Source organism: Drosophila biarmipes, unplaced genomic scaffold (genome assembly GCF_025231255.1).
Source record: "Drosophila biarmipes strain raj3 unplaced genomic scaffold, RU_DBia_V1.1 ptg000024l, whole genome shotgun sequence".
In the NCBI taxonomy this organism is placed as follows: domain Eukaryota; kingdom Metazoa; phylum Arthropoda; class Insecta; order Diptera; family Drosophilidae; genus Drosophila; species Drosophila biarmipes.
The window spans coordinates 833,638-853,637 of NW_026114541.1; the positions used below are offsets into that span (position 1 = coordinate 833,638).

General features: G+C 40.0%; 1 protein-coding gene across 2 annotated transcripts in view; it reads left to right on the plus strand.

Annotated features, from left to right (window-relative positions):
- The window catches only part of LOC108025970 (protein amalgam), a 591,701-nt gene that overhangs the window by 31,457 nt on the left and 540,244 nt on the right, over window positions 1–20,000 (plus strand). For both annotated transcript variants that reach the window (XR_007765681.1, XM_050890374.1), the window contains exon 2: window positions 11,070–11,312. Coding sequence is in view for 1 of the 2 variants with exons in the window: in XM_050890374.1 (XP_050746331.1) it covers window positions 11,144–11,312 (169 nt within the window). In the remaining variant the exon portion in view is untranslated. The remainder of the gene's footprint in view (window positions 1–11,069; window positions 11,313–20,000) is intronic.

Consider the following 20,000-nt stretch of genomic DNA (forward strand, 5'->3'; position numbering starts at 1 on the left):
TTAAAATTGGCCGTATGCATAGCTTTGTATATTTACCTAACTTTGAAGCAGAATATCGATAAAAAAATTGTTCTTTTCGAAATTCCGTTGGTCTTCCTTTGTTTCCGTTGGGAGAGGGGAAAAAATTTCCAAAGGTGTAAAACTCTTTTGAGCTGCTGTACTGTTGTCCTTGGCGATCTAAATCGAATCGGAGCAGAGCAACAAGGAACAGACCTGCTGTCTGAGATGCGACGATGCAAAACGCTTCGTGTGAGCTGCTTCAGGCGCAAGACTTTTGTGTAGTTTTATTTTCAAAATAGAGTAGTTTTTCGGTATTAGCTTGCTTAGCGTACCATTAAACCGCATAAACTAAGCAAAAAAATCTCGTCAGAAATTAACGTTTAACTTGTCTTGCCCACCGAACCTGATTCGCCGTAGTTTTGCTTTATAGTTTATACCACGATTATATTTTCTGATTTTTTTGTGTGATTTAAAGTGTATTGTTTTACCATGATTAAAAAGATTTTTGGCCTAGAGATCGTTTCTTTGCCGCTGCTGTATGAATTTAAAATGTGAATAATGAAAAAACATTGCATAAGGTATAACCGCCGACAATTTCCTACGAGTTTTCATGGTAGGGAGGTTACAGAATGGGAAGGCAATATCATCTAGCCACCCTAACTCCTAATGCTGTCTGATTCTCTTTTGCCTTCAACGTCCGTCCGTCTGTGTCCTGAGTCCATTCACACTCCCTTTTGTTTGAGCCTTTTAGATAACCGCTAAGTGCACTTTAAACAATATGAAAGATAAGGTAAGAAAGATCCTACGACAATCCGACGATCCTGGCACCGAGCGATTCTCGAAGTGCACGGACAATGTTAAATTTTACCTTATAAACTATACTTACACAACTATAGAAGCTAGCTGTCCCCTACAACTTATGAATTGAGAAAGTGCATTTAGGTGGGCTGCATTATTTTCCGCATAACGTTTCTTAAAAGTTGTTGTAGCTTATTGCAGTGTGTATCCAGCACAAGAAATTTTTGCCAATTTGAGCTATAGTATGTGTGCCAAAGCTGCCGACACTGCGATTTTTTCATGTCATTGGCCTTGGACATAAGCGACGTAACAATTCTGGTGCCATGTTCTGCGAATCCCGCTCCAGATTCTGGACGACCTGTAGAATCGCTGTAATTGTCTCCACTCCGACAAAGAGTTGAAGAAACAACTCTTCAAGTTGTATCCAGGTAATACATGGGAAATATATTTTCGATAATTATTATGATGCACTGCGTCTTATCACCTTGGGCCTTATAGCCCGGACGGAGTCCTTAATGTCTGCATAGATTAAAGTAGTAGTAGTATGTTAAATTCCTTCCTTGTTGTTGAACTCCTTTTAATTTCTTTTTGAAATGCAAGTCATAGAAATGCCAACAGCAACAGGAAGAATACATCAAATATATATTTAATACATCAAAAAAAAAAAAAAAAAATATATATATATATATATATATATATATATATATATATATACATATATATATAATATATATATATATATATATATAATATATATATATATATATATATATATATATATACATATATATATAATATATATATATATATATATATCAACAAATTTTTTAAACATTTCTTAAATATTTCAAAATGTTAAATACATTTCAAAAAAAATCGGACTACTCGATTTACTTAAATTTTGGTAAGCATGTAGTAAATTAAATGGAAAATTATTTTCATATTTCTGTAATTAGTTTTTAGTTTTCTTAAAGTCGGAAAGCTCTGTCCATACAATGCAGGGAATGACCTAAGAGAATATGGAAATTTGAATTGCCGGTGCTAGCTTCCTTTCTTGCTTCGAATTACATAAGACAATATAGTTATCAAGGGCAATGAGTGTACTCACGGCTTATAACTCGAAGACCGCAGGCTCGATGACTCTAATGCTAAGATGACGTTATATATGTAGATAGGTCTAGAATTAACGTTGATGTTAGGGGATACCTATATATAGTTTCAAATCAAAATTACCATAAAAATTATTCCAAAATGACTTTATATAAGCATTAAGTGCCTAATTTAGCGGTTAATTGACGGGAAGATTGAAATAGTCTAGAGCCAAGCTTGTGTACAGGCTCGGTTACATACACTTCAAAATATCTGTCTCCTAAAAATGTAGAATCTTTTACGTATGGCTATATTATTTTGGATAAAGTCAATCAGAAGGGTGTGTGCAACTTCAGCTGCGCAGTTCGGGGAACCGTCTAAGAAGTTTCATTGACCAGTCTTCAAACACCTTAGTCTGGTGCTGCTGGGTTGATTGCGCAGTTCGGGGAACCGTCTAAGAAGTTTCATTGACCAGTCTTCCAACACCTTAGTCTGGTGCTGCTGGGTTGATTGCTTGATTCTGAAAAAGAAGATTAGGGTCAATCTTGTGCTCACCTATTCGGTTTTTCGCATACACTCAGGTACCATTGATCTGAACTTTGAATACTTTTCCTACAATATCTTACACGGGTATATTGGTTGGCTATACTTCGAGCGCGTGAAGTGTATTGTACCCTCAAGTGTTATAAAAAGGTACTGTGGTGGGGTTAAGAAATTGAAATCATCAACATTTTATTGCCCATATAATTCTGGAAGAGGATGATACCACCTAGCTCACAAAAAGTCCACGTATGAGTCACCACAGCCTACTTCAAATCAGTCCAAGCTTAAGAAAGCCTAGAACGTCTCTCGGTGGCGCTTTCAAAGCAATAATACGCTATTTAAAATCTACAGAGTTCCATTAAAAATTTTCGTCTCAAGAAGATTTACACATTTTTGGACTGGATTCAATGAACAAAAATATGTGAAAAAGATAAATCCTATATAATTTCCATACAGTTAAATATTTTCATTAAATAGCTTCAAGCATCTATTTTTAAGTACCATTAATTCCTTTAGAACTTAAGGACTTTATAATTAATAATTAAAACCCACAACTTGTTAATATACCAATCTGCATACAGTATACAAAATTCTTTGGACACCCATAATATATAGTATAGCTTTTTACCTTCAATACATATATACATTTTTTTTTGCATATAGCAGTACTAAGGGACACAAGAGACAAAATCAAACCCCGATAGTCCCGATAAGCGATGAAAGACCAGTGTAAGGTCTACAATCATATTTTCTCGGAATCACGAATAAATGTTAGTCGTTCAAGTAGGTTAGTAGGGGTTGGTCTTTGCTTAAAAAAAAAACGAAGAATATAAGTGTTGCAAATTAAAATGCCGACTATTTAGGCTAAAAAGGCTTAACATTGCACATATAGTATGGCAGTGTAAATTTAAAATGTTATTCTCACACAATCCCAGAAAACAACGAATGGCTGAGATAAGCAGAACAACATGATACCTGATCACTTATAAAACTATTTCGAGAGTTCTGCGGAACCCACATGATTACAAATAATGATTGCAAAAAATTATGCAAATGATCAGTAAATAAGGAGTCTAGAAATATTCCGCTACCTTTCCGTAATACATTATCAAACAAAAACACCTTTAATAAGGTAAAAATCTAGTGACGATCGCACCTACAGCAAAACAAAGTTCTGATATAAACTTTTTATTTTATTAATTTTGTTCATAAACACAAGTTACAAGTGTACTAAAATTAGCTATTTATAACTTTTTTTTTCAAACTAGCTATTTTGTTTCGAAATTGGTAGAAGTAAAGTTTCTTATATTGAGCTGTTTAACATCATCCAAAATTGTTAGGATCGTAAAACATTTGGGGAAAAAGGGCAAGCTGACAAACAGAATTATTTTTATACCATTTACTCGTAGAGTAAAAAGTTATACTATATTCGTCGGAAAGTATGTATCAGGTCCATTCCCTTTTTGCAGTTTAAGGGGTATCTGACAGTAGATTTACTCGACTCTAGCGTTTTTTCTTGTTTAATTTTGAGAAAATCTCTAAAATCTGGTTTTGCGTATTAGTTGAACGAAGCATTCGACAACTCGATACATTGGACAGTTGAGGTGTCATTCGAAGCGTATTTTAAGTGAGAACTCACATAAGTTAATAGCGGGGCGTAATTATCCCCAACGGCCCCAAAACATCGATTTTTCCAAGTTTTCACTTTCACCACTATTTCTTCTAAACGAATTGATTTTCTTTAAGCATTTGTATGCAATACCTTTAGTTTTTGCTAGACCTTTCGATTGATGTATCACTCGTAACCATTTGATGATTACTGTAATTTTTTATTTTTTTGTGTATATATAGTAGTTTTCTTCGCACACCCTTTTGGTGCGAATCGTCACTACGTGGACTGCCGTCAACAGTGATACATTTCTGCTCTCTTGTATCGATGATGAGAATTTTGATAAGAATTTATAAAACTATAAATAAAAAATCATTAAGTGAGTTAAATCAAAAATAGTTCTTATCTCGAACCAATGCATGTCTTTGAAATTTGCCGTCAGGAGTAAAAGTGCAAAATTGTTCAAATTTTCTCTTATGGAAAACCGCATCTTAAAAATAGCTAGGTTTTATTTGGATATGCCTGAGGATGTTATGCAGAATTTTTAATAGCGATAAACGCATTTTTAGGTATTATTACCAACTCCCGTATGTTGTCAATTTTAAAAGAAGTGGACGATTAATTTTATGCGTAAAGTTTAATATTAATGGTTATCTAGTCGCAAGCTCGGAAACGCATGAAAAAAAAGTGTTCTGGGACGCAATTGTGCGTTGCATTGCGGAGTTGTCCGGATGCGATTCAATATACTGCGATGTCTTCTAGAGGTGCTTAAATATAATGCATCCATTTGTATTTTGCTGGAAATGTAAAGAACAAAAGATAATTACTGTTATCTACATCAGTCACCTGCGTCTCAATTCAAAGATTCCTTAGAACCTTTAAACTTCGGATTTTCCTTTATTGCGCACGAAACCACATCACGGTCCAAAATCCGAGGTTTTTCCATCCTACCTTTCGAACTCTGCACGACTCAACAATATGGTCTTAATAGCGACGATCTACCGTCGCTCTCTCATCAGTCCTTCTCTTCAAACGTTCTTTCGTCGTTGTCTCCAAACTCTTCCCTCGTTTCCTCGACTCTTGATCTATTGATATCGATGGCGAGCGTTGCCATTTGCTCATTGTGATGTTTCATTTTTTGCCGATGTTTCCTGTATTTTTTTATGCATATCGATCATTACTATCGTCCAGTGACAATCGTCCACCAACCATTATCTTCTTGTCCTTCTCTCTGGAAGTAATCCGTCGTCTGTAGTCTGCAATTATTTGAAACGAAAGAAAATTGCGCTTGGCCATCTTCATAGTTCTCTTGGATCTTCGTTTGCGGAGCGCCTTTCTGATCAATAACCTGAAAACATCTTCTTGAAGCTATGTTTTCATTTTCCATCTGGTTGTCTGGGTGTCACGATGTGTTCAGGATTCGGGAGAAGTTCTGGTAGCTCCGCTCGCACTTCCACGTGAAGCGAAAGGCGGTCTGAGCGGTCAGGACAGACATTTGTCTAAGTCTTATGTCCTTGCCACGGGCGATCGCTCACTTACGGTTCAGCTCCCTTTGCTGTGCCGTCTTACCCAATCCTTCGTGAAACTTGTAGAATTCATACTACGCACTCTAAATGCGGTTGTTCTTGGTGAATATCTCCTCGGAGGGTATACTTCGCGGTTCTTTAAGGTTTTTCAGGGTATTCTGGGGGTGTCCTTTCGTGAGGATGGACAGCATTCCGTTTGGCGAATGTATTACTCTCGCTTCGGCTAGACGCTTATTCCTGTCGCCTTTCACCTTTTCTTGGTCCACATATGTGTCCGCTGTATGCTCTTTTTTGGTTTTTATTTAAGCTCGATAACGTAAACAGTGCCTCTTTTATAGAATGTAGGTGGCGTATTTTGCAGATCACCAAAGAGACGCAATCCACAATTCCCTAGACACTATTGCCCGTAGCAACTTTGGGACGCACATCTTTCCCGAAGAGACGTCTCCACTGCAAGCTCTGTGAAAAATTTTCCTGTCCAGGTATCCGGGTATCCAGCCGTATCTTTCAGATACAGCTTAAGCTTTCGGATCACCCAGACAGTCTTCAAGCACGATGTTTTTTAATATTTTTTTTTTGTGCCGACTTGAGAAGATTACTATTTCGGCCTTTTCGGTCTCCTGCCACGAGGCCGCAGTCGTTGGCCTCTATTTCTACTGAAGTCTGGACATTCTAGCACCGGGTATGTCACATTACTTCCTCAAACGCCATACTGTAGTCTGGTGTCCACTCCTACTTGCTTCCGTTGAGTAGCAGGTCATTCAGGGGTTTGATTCTGGAAAATCTGGAACAAATCGGCGGCACCACGACGGTACTCCTAGTCGAGGGTGGTTCCAGCTCAGCGATAGCGGCTACATTTCCCGGATCTGTTCCTCGCTAGTCACTCGATGTTTTAGGTACAGCAGTTCCTTCTTAAAGAATTCGAAAAAATTAATTTATACCTTTATAATGAGGTAGATTAGGGTGGAGCTGGCTTGATCTCTGGAAATGTAGAAAAGCCCTGGAAAACAGAATAAGAAAAACTTGTGGGGTACTTTTCGTGTTTTTGTTTATTTATACACTTTGTTTATTGGTACGCTTGGAAATATGAACAACTCAGCACTACAGAGCTGAGATGAGTCTTGGGGGGGAGAGATGGAGGGGTTGAGCAGATAGATAGAATAAACTGCATCTCCATACTGCCTTCAGAAAAAAATCGCCTTTTCGCGTGAGCAAGGTTCGATCGATTGAATATATTTGTGGAATGTTCGATAAATGTCCTAGACGCCATAGAAAGAAACCCTTGCTCTCATCCATCAATATATCAACGTGGCTTTCTTTTGATCAAACGTATTTAGACCGGACAATTAATGTGGGCCTCTTTAATTTTCTTAAAAGTAAGTGTGGTGTTTGACATTTCTTCATTCTTCGATGCGTAAAATATAAGCAGTGCAGCGAATCAGCTTGGTCCAGAAAGAAACTCGAAGCGATAGAGACTCAATCGAGGACGCTTTAGGATCAAATTCAATACGGCTGGGCAGTAAAGAGGATTTCAGCCCATCCAATATGGGCGTGTCCAGAATTGTGATGGGATGGTTGCTACTACGTAGCTTTGAAGCTAGCAGGTCGTTGAGGTATAGCCAATGTGAACCCTTCCACCGCAGCTCATGAGATTGGCTGCTAGCATTATCCTTTGATCCATCGTGATTGCGCTGCGATGGTGCCAGGATCTCCGAAGTACGGTCTTCAGCTATGATGGGGTGTGCGACAGCCACGAAATTACAATTCTTGGATCGGACCAAGCATGCACAATTTTATCCTTGTGTTGCAAGCCTTCTTAAACAGCTCGGAGAAGACGAGTGAACAATAGAGCGCCACAGAGTTCCAGCCGAGGAAGACTTTGTTGGTTAAGTGGTGCAACGCGTGCTTTTGCTGCCATTTGTGACACCATAGTGCTGTCTGCATTGCTTACACGGCTGTATAGGACAGCGGCAAATGCCTTTATAGATGCATCTGAAAACCCATATAAGTGGATTGTTCCCAATTAGTGGAATCCTTAGGTTTTTTATGTAATTGATGTCGTTGCGACAGGTCTACCATCACTAAGCCAGCATCGGTGGGAGTTTTGAATCCCAGTCCAGGTCAAATAGCCAGGATTCTTGGGAAAGGATCTTGAACTGTACCACTACAGGCGCCTGAAAACCTAGAGGATCAAAATCTAGTCAGACATCTGACAATACTTGTAGCCGTTAAGTAGCATCTGGCTCCGAAGAAAGTGAAGCTTTGTAGGACAGGACGTCATCTAGGGGATTTTTTTGCTTTGCTACTTAAGCTTTAACCGCACTGGCTATTGGGAGCTCGTCTTGTCTGCTGTAGCTTATGCGGCTGCTGTTTTCGAAAGCGAAGGCATACATAAAAAAGGTTACATTGAATGCTCGGTCTGATTGAAAAGTGTCATTTAGAGCGGCGCCGTTTACGTCTTCAAATGACCCGTAAAATACCACGCGCAGCTTCTTTCCTAGATATCGGTGGTGTGGCATGTAAAACGTTTTAGCTATTGTATTACATTCTTCTGGGCCCAGCTTACCCATATGACAAAGGCTTATATATTTGTTCATAAATTTTTGAATATTGCTTGCGTAGCTCTATCTCACGCTGGAGGCGACGTTCCACAGCATACAAGCGTGAGACGCGCCCTGCAGGCTGTCTCCAAAGTCTTGGTTTTCATGTTTAAAAGGCAATTCAATGATGTATTTGCCATCTGGGTCGCGGGTATGTGTGGTCAGAAAGTGCTGCTCCACCTTTTCGTGGGAAGGGTCTCGTTGCTCCCAAAAGCGTTGAAGAGAGGCGTTTATGTCAACAGTAGTCATGATGGTGTTGCCGGGTAAAGGGTGCCGCATTGCAACGAAGTGATTATCCATTCAAAGATCAAGCTGATGGCAATAATATTTTTTTCGGTGTCATATTATTTATCTCCTGACAGAACGGACCAAATTTGTACATTTGTCAGTAGAATGTCTACAGGTGAAGATGTGTTAAACAAAGTATTGAACTGGATGTTAACATAGATCATAGATTCCTTGATATAAGATATTGAGGGTGAACGTGCAAGCTCAAGTGCGTTGACCCATCGTTCAGAAACGTAGAATAGGTCAGAGCCGCTATCTAATAGCACACGGTAAAGCTCTGGACATACACCAAAGTTGTAGGCTATGTGCTTCTTTTGAGTACCGTTGACTGTGATAATGAGCTGCTCTTTTACGTCTGGGCGACTTAAGTTGAGCTACATTGTTTTTGTTCAAATTGAGGGCATCTATACAGCTCATGGTCAGCAGAGCCACACTTACCACAATTGCCATTGTTCACAGCAATAAGTGCGAGATCGCTGCCAGGACCGAGTTTTATTTGCCGATGTTGCTTGGCTTAATTCAAAATCCTCGCAAGGATCACCAAGGAATTTAAACAAGCCTGTAACGGTTGGTAACTCAGCACCTCTGGTGTCCTCTATCCACTTCCTTCTAGAAGCGGGATCGATTTGAGCCACAACAAGATGAATCCACCAGCAGTCACCGCTGGTCTCCCCAACTTCATCTAGCCCACGAATGGTTGCATTGGCGCCATTAGTAAGCTTGCGTAGATTTGATATCTCGCAGCCAGTCTGATAAAAGTGTCCAAAAGAGAGTTCACTATATGCCTTGGGCGGTCATAGAGGATCTTGTTGTGGATAGTGCTCTCATAAATGTCCTTAAAGGCTGGCGATCCCTTGTAGCCTCAACCAACGGGTTTAATGTTGATTTTCGGCAAGGCGTTTTCAGTAAAGGAAACTGCAGCAGACGGTGCTTCGTTCTCAGAAAGAAGCTGAAAGAACTCACAATGCTGTTGCAGCAACGTGGCCATGTTGTATTCCACTTGAGGTATGGCGCTTGGCTGAAGGTCGCTCTTTACCGACGCGAACGAGGTATGGGCGTGCAGGTACTTCTCCTCATACGCTTGGGAGTTTTCGGTAGGATTCTCGAAACCTTAAACGTTATCGTACAAGTGCGTTTTGTCAGTGATCTCCTCAAGGCTCCTGAATGCTTGATTTAGCCGTGCCAGCATGGTATCGACTCCGGAGTAAGTGCTCTGTGTCACTGTCGCCTTTAGACGACCACGTGCTTGGGTAAGTCGTTTAAGGGTCTTTTGCTGTTGTGCAGATCCACTTAACATACACTTATAAATATGCGGAAGTATTCCAGCTCTCGAAGGACTAGACAATGATGGTGAATAGATCACGGTAAATTGATTGTAAGACCACTTTCGAATGAGGTTAATAGAATAATACTCAATTAGTTCATAATTATATATTATAATTCATAATTTATTCATTTTGACAGCTCGTGGTGAAGAGGAAGAGATAAAGATCGAAAATCGTGAGACCAGATTATCTCAAGTTGCGATCTTACATCCTATAGAAAATACTTAATTATTGTAATTAGTAATGATGTTCCTCAACAGGAATATAAAAGCAATTCGCTGCAGCGAAACGCTTCAGCTGGAGCAAAGACGCTTGCACTCTACGAGTTTTTTAAAGTTTCTTTTAAAGTTTATTTTGTTTTACTAAATACCTCCATTTATCTTATCTTATCTTTGTACGTAATGCAAGTTTTGTAAAAAATAAGTATTTGGGTTATATCAACACATATCCATCGACATCAACAAAAAATTTGATACCTTCAACATAACATCCACAAATATAAATCTAGATTACGAATTTAACTTAAATGTATTTTTCTACATTCCCGAACGCTCTATTGCAGCGTTCGGGAATGTAGAAAAATACTCCTATGTATGACATAATTTGCTAAGTAAATTTAGTGTTTTGTAGAATAACAATTCTGTTGGATATGTATATTCATAAATGTTTTTATTTATTTTGGAATTAAAATAATATTTTCCGTCCGGCCCTTTGACTGCAGTCTTACTTTTAGACTAATAAGTGCTATTGCTAGTCAATATGCTGCTGCAAATCAATATGCCTGTGTTTAGCTGTTCGATTTTAATGAGGCGTTGTGAGTAAGAAAAATTGGGTGTATTTATTTATTAAACCGTATAAAAACATTTTTATCACAGAAGTAGATATCAAAAATTTTATTTGTTATCTGTTGCGCCATTAAATTTTTTCCTAATAATATTTTATGTGTAAAGTATTCTACGTGGATACATAAGGAATAGGTATGAGGATAAAATAGGTCTAACTGTGCACTTAAATCATAAAACCCATGAGAAAATGCTATAGTCAGATAAAAGAAGAGAAAATAAATATATGATCAGCCAATCAGATTTATTCACTAACATACCCAAAGCTACATCTCGCACATCCTTGCATCATCAAGCCTATAACACCAGCTATCGGCGTCACTTGTGGCGTATAAGTGAAAACAGCTGATTGGTTTGCACTGCGTTATATTAAAAATTTTTTTTTACTCCTTTTTAACTTTTTTTGAAGCAGTCGATATTCCATTTCTAATTATTATCTTGGTTTTTAGCTTAATGGACCCATGGAGTAAACAACAATTAAAATTTGGAATCACTTTCAATACAAGGAAGTTTGAAGAGATACATGTTGTACCTGAATGTTATTAAATCCATAGAATTAAAAATATTCATTAAAAAGACTACTGTCATGTTTCTATTAACATTGCGCCAAGGAATAATAGCTTACAGCATTGTTTTGCTACTTAGCGAAGCAATACGCATTATAGAAAGTAGCTCCGTACTTTATATACATGGTAAGTGTGATCTTATATTATGAAAAACGAAAAATATCAAATATGAGTGTAAACCAGATTACATTAAAAACCATAAGAAATGGTTAAAGAAATGGTTAAAAATAATCATTTTGTGACTGTTTTTGCAGTGACTCTTTTCTTTTCAAAAGGTAAGTGTATTGATGTAGATGAAATCGGTCCCCATTCCATTTTAGTTCTTCATTATGATCACTAGCCTTCTTGTTCTAGCCATGAACTCTAAAACTATAATAGCTAAAAAAAAATATGACAAAACAAAAGTTAAGTATACTCGTAACTTGAACGTGCTTCGTTTACCTTTTGGCATCAATGGAAAGGTAATTTAAATGCCTTTTGAATGATAAACTACTTTTCTTAACTAATTCAGTAATTATTGAAAATTCCGAATTTGTGTGAAAGTCTACATTTTGAATTTTTTTCCTCGTCTTGAAAATTTAAATATTTTGATGCAAAAAGTTTTTTAACAAATATAAGAAAAATGATTTTGTAGGTACTATTATTTTTGTTTAAACAAACTTTTTCTATCAAAATATTTACATTTTCAAGAAGAGGAAAAAATTCAATAAGTAGACTTTCACAAAAATTTGTAATTTTCAATAAGTACTGAATGAGTTAAGAAAAGTGATTTATTATTCAAACGGCCTTTAAATTACTTTTCCATTGATGCCAAAAGGTAAACGAAGCACGTTCAAGTTTCGAGTATACTTAACTTTTGTTTCGTCAAAATACTTAGGCCGAATAGTGTAAATTACGACTATAATAGATTTCGAGGACCAAATATTTTAATCCCCACTATGTGGCGCCCTGAGATTTTGAAAGTAATAGTAATGTCATCAGCGAGATGCGACCATGTGACCTGAATGCAACGTGAGCAGGATCAGTGGAAGTTTTTGTGGCAAATTTACACGATTTTTTAACATATTGGCTGCTTTAAGTGTTCTGTGTTTCGATGATTCCGTTTGCTTGCGGTTGATATGCTATTGTGCAAAGGTGGTCAATTCTTAGCAGTCATGACAATTTATAAAACTGTCTGCCTTGATCCGTTGTGATACGGACTGGAACTTCAAGTCCAGAGATCCATGTCCGATTGCTATGGCTTCTGGCCAACGTGTGGGACGGTCCTTTGATTCTTTAACAGTCTCTGTATTGACCTTGTTTAGAGAAGGCATTAATTTATGCCACCTTTTTTGCGAATGTTTAACGAGGTAGTATTATGCGGTGTCGGAACGGTGTGAAAAGAAAAGCCGAGAATGTGGTTCGATTTCAAATGCATATATTGCTGTAGCGAGAGCGAACGAAGTGCTTCGTACCAGCGATCAAAGGCGAATGAAAGATGGGAGTGCACAGGTCCGAGAGATCTGCGAGCGCAGTCGCTTATCTTGGTCTATCTTATTCTTATCACCCACACATGCAAAATAGATAATTAGGAAGCCTTTGTTTACATTGTTGTTGTCAGTGATGCTGACCAAATGGAAAACAATAAATGGTTTTAAATTGATTTCTGCGGCTGCTCCCGACATGCTCCACCCGTTGAAAGAGTCACGCTTCCAAGTGAAGTGGTTTCTAGGGGCAGTACCGTAAGCTTCCTCATTACCCGCTTGCATAGTCCAGAGTCGGTTCGGAAAACTGCAACTCGTTTGACGCCATCCTCTCCGGAAAAGGTGCTTTCGACCCTGCCAAGGCGCCACCGCAAAGGGGGTATGTTGTCCTCCTTGATAAGGACCACGCTGCCTGCCTGTACGTTGCTCACAGGAAGGCGCCATTGGGTCCGCTCCTGCAGCAGCGAAAGGTAGTCGGCGCTCCATTTGCGCCAGAAGGTTTGCTGCATTTGGCATTCGCTGCCACCGGCTCAAGCGATCGATGTTCAGATGGGTGACATCAGGTTCATCCATTGCGATGAATGTAGATTCAATGAGAAAGTGTGCAGGCGTAAAAACACTAATGTCATCTGGGGTTGTGAAATTGGTCAGAGTGGTCGTGAGTTTAAAATTGTGGAAATTTCACAAACTAAAAGCCTCCCACAGGCCACCACAGTGCGGGGAACGAGGTGGGATGCAATTCCGCCGGATCTCCATCGACGTAAGGGAATTCCATAGCTCAGAAACAGCTGCCGAAGCTCAACTAGCTCGTTTTTGGCTCCCACGAAGTTCGTTGTGTATTATGACCAAATCGTTTGATGCTTTCCCCTCAGGATTATAAATCGCTTCAGGCTGCTATAAACGATTACGTTGAAAGGTCTTGGACAACTTTCAAGTGTGTAGCCTTGCTGACGAAGCAAACGAATATGGCTATGTAGCACTTCGTAGAGGGCCTGTTTCTGACCTCTGACTTCGAATAAAAGGGGCCACAAAACTCCACTCCAGAGATGACGAATGGGCGATTCGGCTGCACTCGGTTCTCCGGAAGCGGAGCCATGAGGTGTTCGACTAGCTTGGGCTTTAATCTAAAACATTGAATGCACTTGTTGATGACAGCAGAAACCGTTTTTCGCCAGAATCTCTGTCGTAAAGCGGCTAACAAGCTCTGTGCTCCTGCAATTAGGAACTTGCGATGAAAATGATCAATGATAGCTGAGGTTATATGATGAGACTTGGGAAGAATCATAGGGTGCTTGGCATAGAAATCCAGCTGCGAGTTATGAAGGCGTCGCGCATTTGACCTCCTGCATCTATAAGTGGGTTTAAGGAAAGAAGTTTACTCCTTGGCGGTAGCTTCATCTTCAAGGTTAGTACCTTGTGATCTTCGGCGAAATGCACGCGCTGAATCCCTTCAATGAGTAGATGAGTACCACCTTTGATTTCCTCGACTGTAAGCTCTCCTTTATGCCGTACTCGATCCTTGTTGACCCTTTGAAGGAACCGATATATATATCCGAAGACCCTCTGCATTCTCCCAAACGAATTTCCAAACTTTCAACTGTGTCCATTTCCTGCGACAGCACCAATGTGCTGCGTCGACGCTCAGGAAGTTCTTTGACAGGGGGCGCGTCATCGGGCCATGTAGAAGAATCAGTAAGTAAGAACTGCGGTCCTTTACTCCAAAGTTTTGATCCCACCAGCTTATAAGCGGTACATTCACGAGATAAGATATCCGCCGGATTCTGCCGTGACGGTACGTGCCTCCAAGTCATTAGCTCTTTCCTGTATCTGAGAAATCCTGTTCGAAACGAAAATGTTAAAGTCCGGATGAGATTGACGGACCCAAGCCAAAACTATTGTCGAATCTTACCAACAATAAAAGATGCAAGATCGAGGTGCAATGTGTGCCACTTGAGAGGCTAGCTCGGAAAGTAAAAAAACGGCAGATAACTCTAGCTTCGGAATCGTGAGGGTCTTCAAGGGTGCGACTCTTGACTTCGAGCAAAGAAGGGTCGATGAAACGATACCTTGGTTCTCTGATCGAACATAACGGCTTCGTAAGCTGCCATGGTTACTTCGCAAAATCCATGTATTTCGCACGATGAGTTATGCTGTAGAACAAACCGTGGAAACTTCAAGCAAGCAAGTGTGACGATCTGCGACATGTGCTCCAGCCAAGCGGAATGTAAAGATTGCGGCATCGATTCATCCCAGTCTAGTTTACCCTTCCATAAGACCTGCAAGAAAATTTTAAGCTTGGTTATGATTGGGGCTATGGAATGGATTTTTCTGTACATTCGTTTAAGGAACTGAAAAGCAAGCTATCCGATAGCGTGTCCCAAGATAAACCTAACGCCTTTGTAACGTCGGTTCCGTCGTGGAACTTTAAAGTTTTCTCCCGATCCGAGTCATCCACTCCTTCTAGCGCCGCAGGTTCGTTGGAACACCATTTGCGAATTGGAAAATGTCCTCTTTCCAAGAGCGCCTTGATTTGTTGACGAATTTCAACGACCTCCTCAATGGTGTCTCCTCCTGCGATTAGATCATCCACGTAGAAGTTTGTCCGTATGATTTTAGCTGGTACTGGAAATTCCGCTTCTTCATCGTAGCTGCTACATTTCACGAATTGCCAATAAAGCAGCAGGCTTCGTTCCATAGGATACGGTGTCAAGCGAGTAAACTTGAAGCTCGTCTTCTGGCCGGGGATGCGTAACCCGAACGCAGCGATACATTTCGCAAATATCTCCACACAAAGCAACCTTGAAAAATCGAAAACGAAGCAGGTTAGAGATTTTTGGATGAATGGAAGGACCAGCGTACAGCAAATCGTTCAACGAATATCCCGAAGTGGACTTCGCTGAGCCGTCGAAAACAACTCGCAGTTTTGTCGTTGTACTTTCCAATTTTTGGGCGCAGTGGTGGGGTAGGTAATAATGATGAGCTGCAGCATTTTTAGTTGTTAGAGACATGTGGCCAAGGTTAAGGTACTCCTCTATATACTGCGACTTCAGCTCTAAATTTCTAGCTAATTTTGTCTAGAGAGCTTTAAAGTGAAGAAGCGCATGATCATATAAATCGCCTAGAGCATCGAAACTAGTTTTGGCAGGAAGTAGTACAGAATGCTGGCCAGATTCAAGCCGAGTGTATTCCTGCTGAAATAGCTGCTCGCATAGAGCTTCCTCTTTCGAAATGGTTTTTGTAGAATCTGCGCAATTGTCTATTTCCGAAAATCTCTCTAGTAGTAGTAAGATAAGGAAACTAAAGATGAGCGAACGAAAGATCCTACCTTAGACACGCTGAGACGATCCAGCCCAATCTGGTTTTCTGCAGAGTGTGTAAATTGCTGCCTAATCGAATTTGTCCAATACAAAGCAGCTCGAAGAATATGCTTGCTCCAAGAAGCAAGTCGATGCGTTGACTTTTGTAGAAGAGCGGGTCGGCGAGCTCGAGATTTTCCGGCATTGTTCATTCAAACGCGCTAAGATCGAAATGCAGTTGGTAATCGGTGATTGACTGGGTGACAGCAGCTGAGAGCGAAGTGCTATACTTTGCGTTACTCGTCTGAGCGAAAATATAAATCGACTTATCCGAAGCGAGCGAGGATTCACCGATTCCTGATATGGAGATGAGTGAACGATGGACCTTAAGCTGAAGCTGATTGGCGAAGCGAGAGGTGACAAAATTGATTTGAGAAGCCGAATCGAGCAGGGCTCTGCATGGCACGAACACGCCAGAGCGATTTTTTACGTAGGCTATGGCGGTAGCAACCAACACGTATTCGGCTCTAGTCGGCGATGAAGCTAAAGGCGGTGTTTTGGACAAGGCCACAGAGACGTGAGATGATCCTTGCGGAAGTATTTCTGGAACAGGATGGGCCAGGGCTGCAACGGGATTTGGTTCTAAATGAATGAGACTATGATGCCTCCGGTGGCAGTGTCTACAGTTGCCAGACTTGCATTGCTGTAGGCTGTGTCCTTTTCGTAGGCAGTTGAGACAAAGATGTAGCCTTTTTGACTCTCTATATCGCTGGGGATCAATCCTAAAAATTGTGGGCATTTTGTCAAATAATGTTGCCTAGACTCGCACAGAGTACATGATGGCATAGCTGATGATGAAGCATTGAGAATGCTAGGTGCTTGGTTTACCATAGCGTATTCCAAATTTTCCGTCATGCGGCATCTAAGGTCCAAGAAAGATGAGAATTTATCCCAATTCATAGATTTCCTTCGTAGTGGCCATATTAGCCAAGGCGCGCAAATGAGAATTTGCCTTGTCGCTTAACTGCCGCAGACTACTTGCGGATCCCTTCTCCACACCTGGTAGATTAAATAAAGACCGGACACGTGCCTAAAGGTGCAATAATTTATTATCAAATCTCGACGTTAACAATTCCAAAGCCCTGTCATAATTATTTTCCGTGGGCTTCAGCGAGCGAATTGCGCCCAGTGCTGGGCCGTCCAAACATGTACGAAGATGCTGGAATTTTTCCACCTTTGTTAGATCTTCGTTCTTTCCCACTACCGTGTTGAACATGGCGTAGAAATCCGGCCATTCGATGTATGCTTTGCCAAATCGCGGAAAGTGAAATTCCGGTAGCCAGGTGGGCCGCGAATGGCACTTGAAGGTGGCTGTGTGTCCACCGAGGATGCCCTGCAACTCAGTTGAATTTGCCAACGACTTTCTCTTCTCACTAATGAGACGGCGGCAGATTCTTCTCTTGGTCTCACAATATTCCGCGGTAAAGGTTAAGCGCGCATCTGACTCCAGCTCCTCAATCACAAGCCGCTCGAGGTTAAGTCGAAAGCTATCGGAGTCAGAGTACATGCGCTCGATTAAGTCCAACCGCACCTGCAACTCACTTTCGTCGAATTTGGCCAACTTATTCTCTGTCAGAAATAAATTTAGGGCCGCCAGCTCGTGTACCATAGAATTTTCCTTTTCTAGGTATATGCGAATACCGTGCGAAGCTATGCGAAAAGGGTTTGTGTGTGTGGCCCTGCAGCGACAGCGATAATTGCTTAACTTTAGCACACGTTTACGATTCCTTCGGGGTCACCAATGTTTAGAGGAGGCATAATTTATGCCACCTTTTTTGCGAATGTTTAACATGGGAGTATTATGCAGTGTCGGAACGGTCTTAAAAGAAATGCCGATAATGTGTTTCGATTTCAAATGCATTTATTGCTGTAGCGAGAGCGAACGAAGTGCTTCGTACCAGAAATCAAAGGCGAGCGCAGTCGCTTATCTCGGCCTATTTTATTCTTATTACCCACACATGCAAAATAGATAATTAGGAAGCCTTTGTTTACATTGTTGTTGTCAGTGATGCTGACCAAATGGAAAACAATAAATGGTTTTAAAATGATTTTAAATTAATTTCTGCGGCTGCTCCCGACAGACCTGATTGGGGTAGTTCGATGAGGTCAGAATTGATGTGGTCTAAAATTTGTATGGTAAGCGTAATCAGCTGGAGCGGCGAGCGGACGTTTCTAAAAATCTTCGATTTTTGGCAAGGGTACAGTGTTTTACAGATTGAGGATTCTCCTTGTGGATTGAGCGACTTACGAAGCCCTGCTTGATAGGTTTTATCGTTGATCAAACTCCACTATGAGTATTGTTGTGTAGTTTGCTGATGACGTTCTTTCTTAGAGGCTCTGGAACAAAAGGTCACGCGATCGCAAACTAACGATTTGCTAGAGTTGGGTATTCTTTAACTGCAATGCTGTGGTGTCGTCGCATAGTAGACGTATAAGGTTTTAGTCGATAATTTCGCGTTCGATGGTTGAGAGCAGAAAGCATGTCAGCGGTAGTGTTTTGAATTCCAGTGACACAATAGAGGTAGTAAATTGGCTTATGAAATCCAATTGACGAAATTGCCGTTGCGAAACTTTTTCTTATTTTTGCAAAACAGGCTTATACCAAAGGTGATTTGTGTGAATATCAAACGTTCTTCCTTCTAGCATGTCGCAAGTGTGTCTCATGCTGAGGGATATGGCGAGTAGCTCTCGATCATATGTGCTATTCTTGATTGGAGCTTGCCATCGACGACTTCATGTTGTATTGATTTAACCACCTGCATCTGTTCAGAGAAACAGTGGTGATAATGAATTGGGTTTGGCTATAGAACTTAATCATTACCATAAACCTGCGGAGCTCCTTTGCGAATTGGGACAGACGTCAATCAGAAATTACCTATACATTTTTTGGAAGTGGTTTGATGCCGTTTGGATCGATAGAAGTCCTTAGAAGGCTGAAACTGCATTTAGCTGGATTTATGGTGACGTGGAATTGGCGCATTCCTTCAAATACTTTGCAAAGATGAAGTTGGTGCTGCTCCACAATAACTTCATAATTAGGGTCCGGCACTAACTCGTCGGCTTTGGGGGTGTTGTTCTTGCTTTATACAGACCCTCACAATACCTACACATTATTATTAACAGACTAAGAACTTAGCATGCTTGCGACAAAATTATAAGTTAGTTAACTAAACCGGAAGAAATATAAATGAATTCGAAAAAAAATTGAAACAAAGGGAGAAATCTTAACGCATCGAAGACACGGATGCAATTTTCCTCGTGTGTTGCCCACCCCACCTATGATCACTTGCCGCAAGAGCATGGCTCTGGAGACCCCTTTCGCACTCTACGACCGTAAAAACATCAGCTCTAAACTCAGCTTTTTTTTGGATTTGGATTTTGGATTTAATCTTCCATTTATATGATAAATTCAGGGAAAGAAAACATAATTAAAAGTACTTCAGTGATGGATATTCACAATAAATAAATAGCTATAACAATGGTAATAATGTTTAAGTAATGGCATAAGTAGATAATCTCAATTATTTAAATATATACATATGGGTTTTGTAAGGGTTGTTTTAAAATCTCAATTCGTTTCAGCGTGAGTTATTAATTTGATTCGCTTGTTTCATTTCATTAGGATTATTAAAATATTTTGATTAAATTCAAAAATTAAATTCAAGTTAATTTTTTTTTAAAGATTTTTCTTTGTAAGTACGTAATATTTGTTAAATAATATTCTTTCTTTTCTTCTATTCAATGCTTTATAAGATTCTGGACTCATGTTTTATTATCTTGGCCATTCATATAAAAGTTCTATTTAGTTTTCAAAAATAAAGGTTGATATAGGAAATAAAAATTTGGTTTTCAGACTCACGGCAGCTTTTTCATCGACGAAAGATCGATCTCCCGACGCAGGTGTGCTGGAAATTTCTTTTGGCGTTTTGCACCATAAGGTCAAATTAAAGTTGAGAACACTAGATAATTTGAAAACGATTTTAAAATAAACTTTC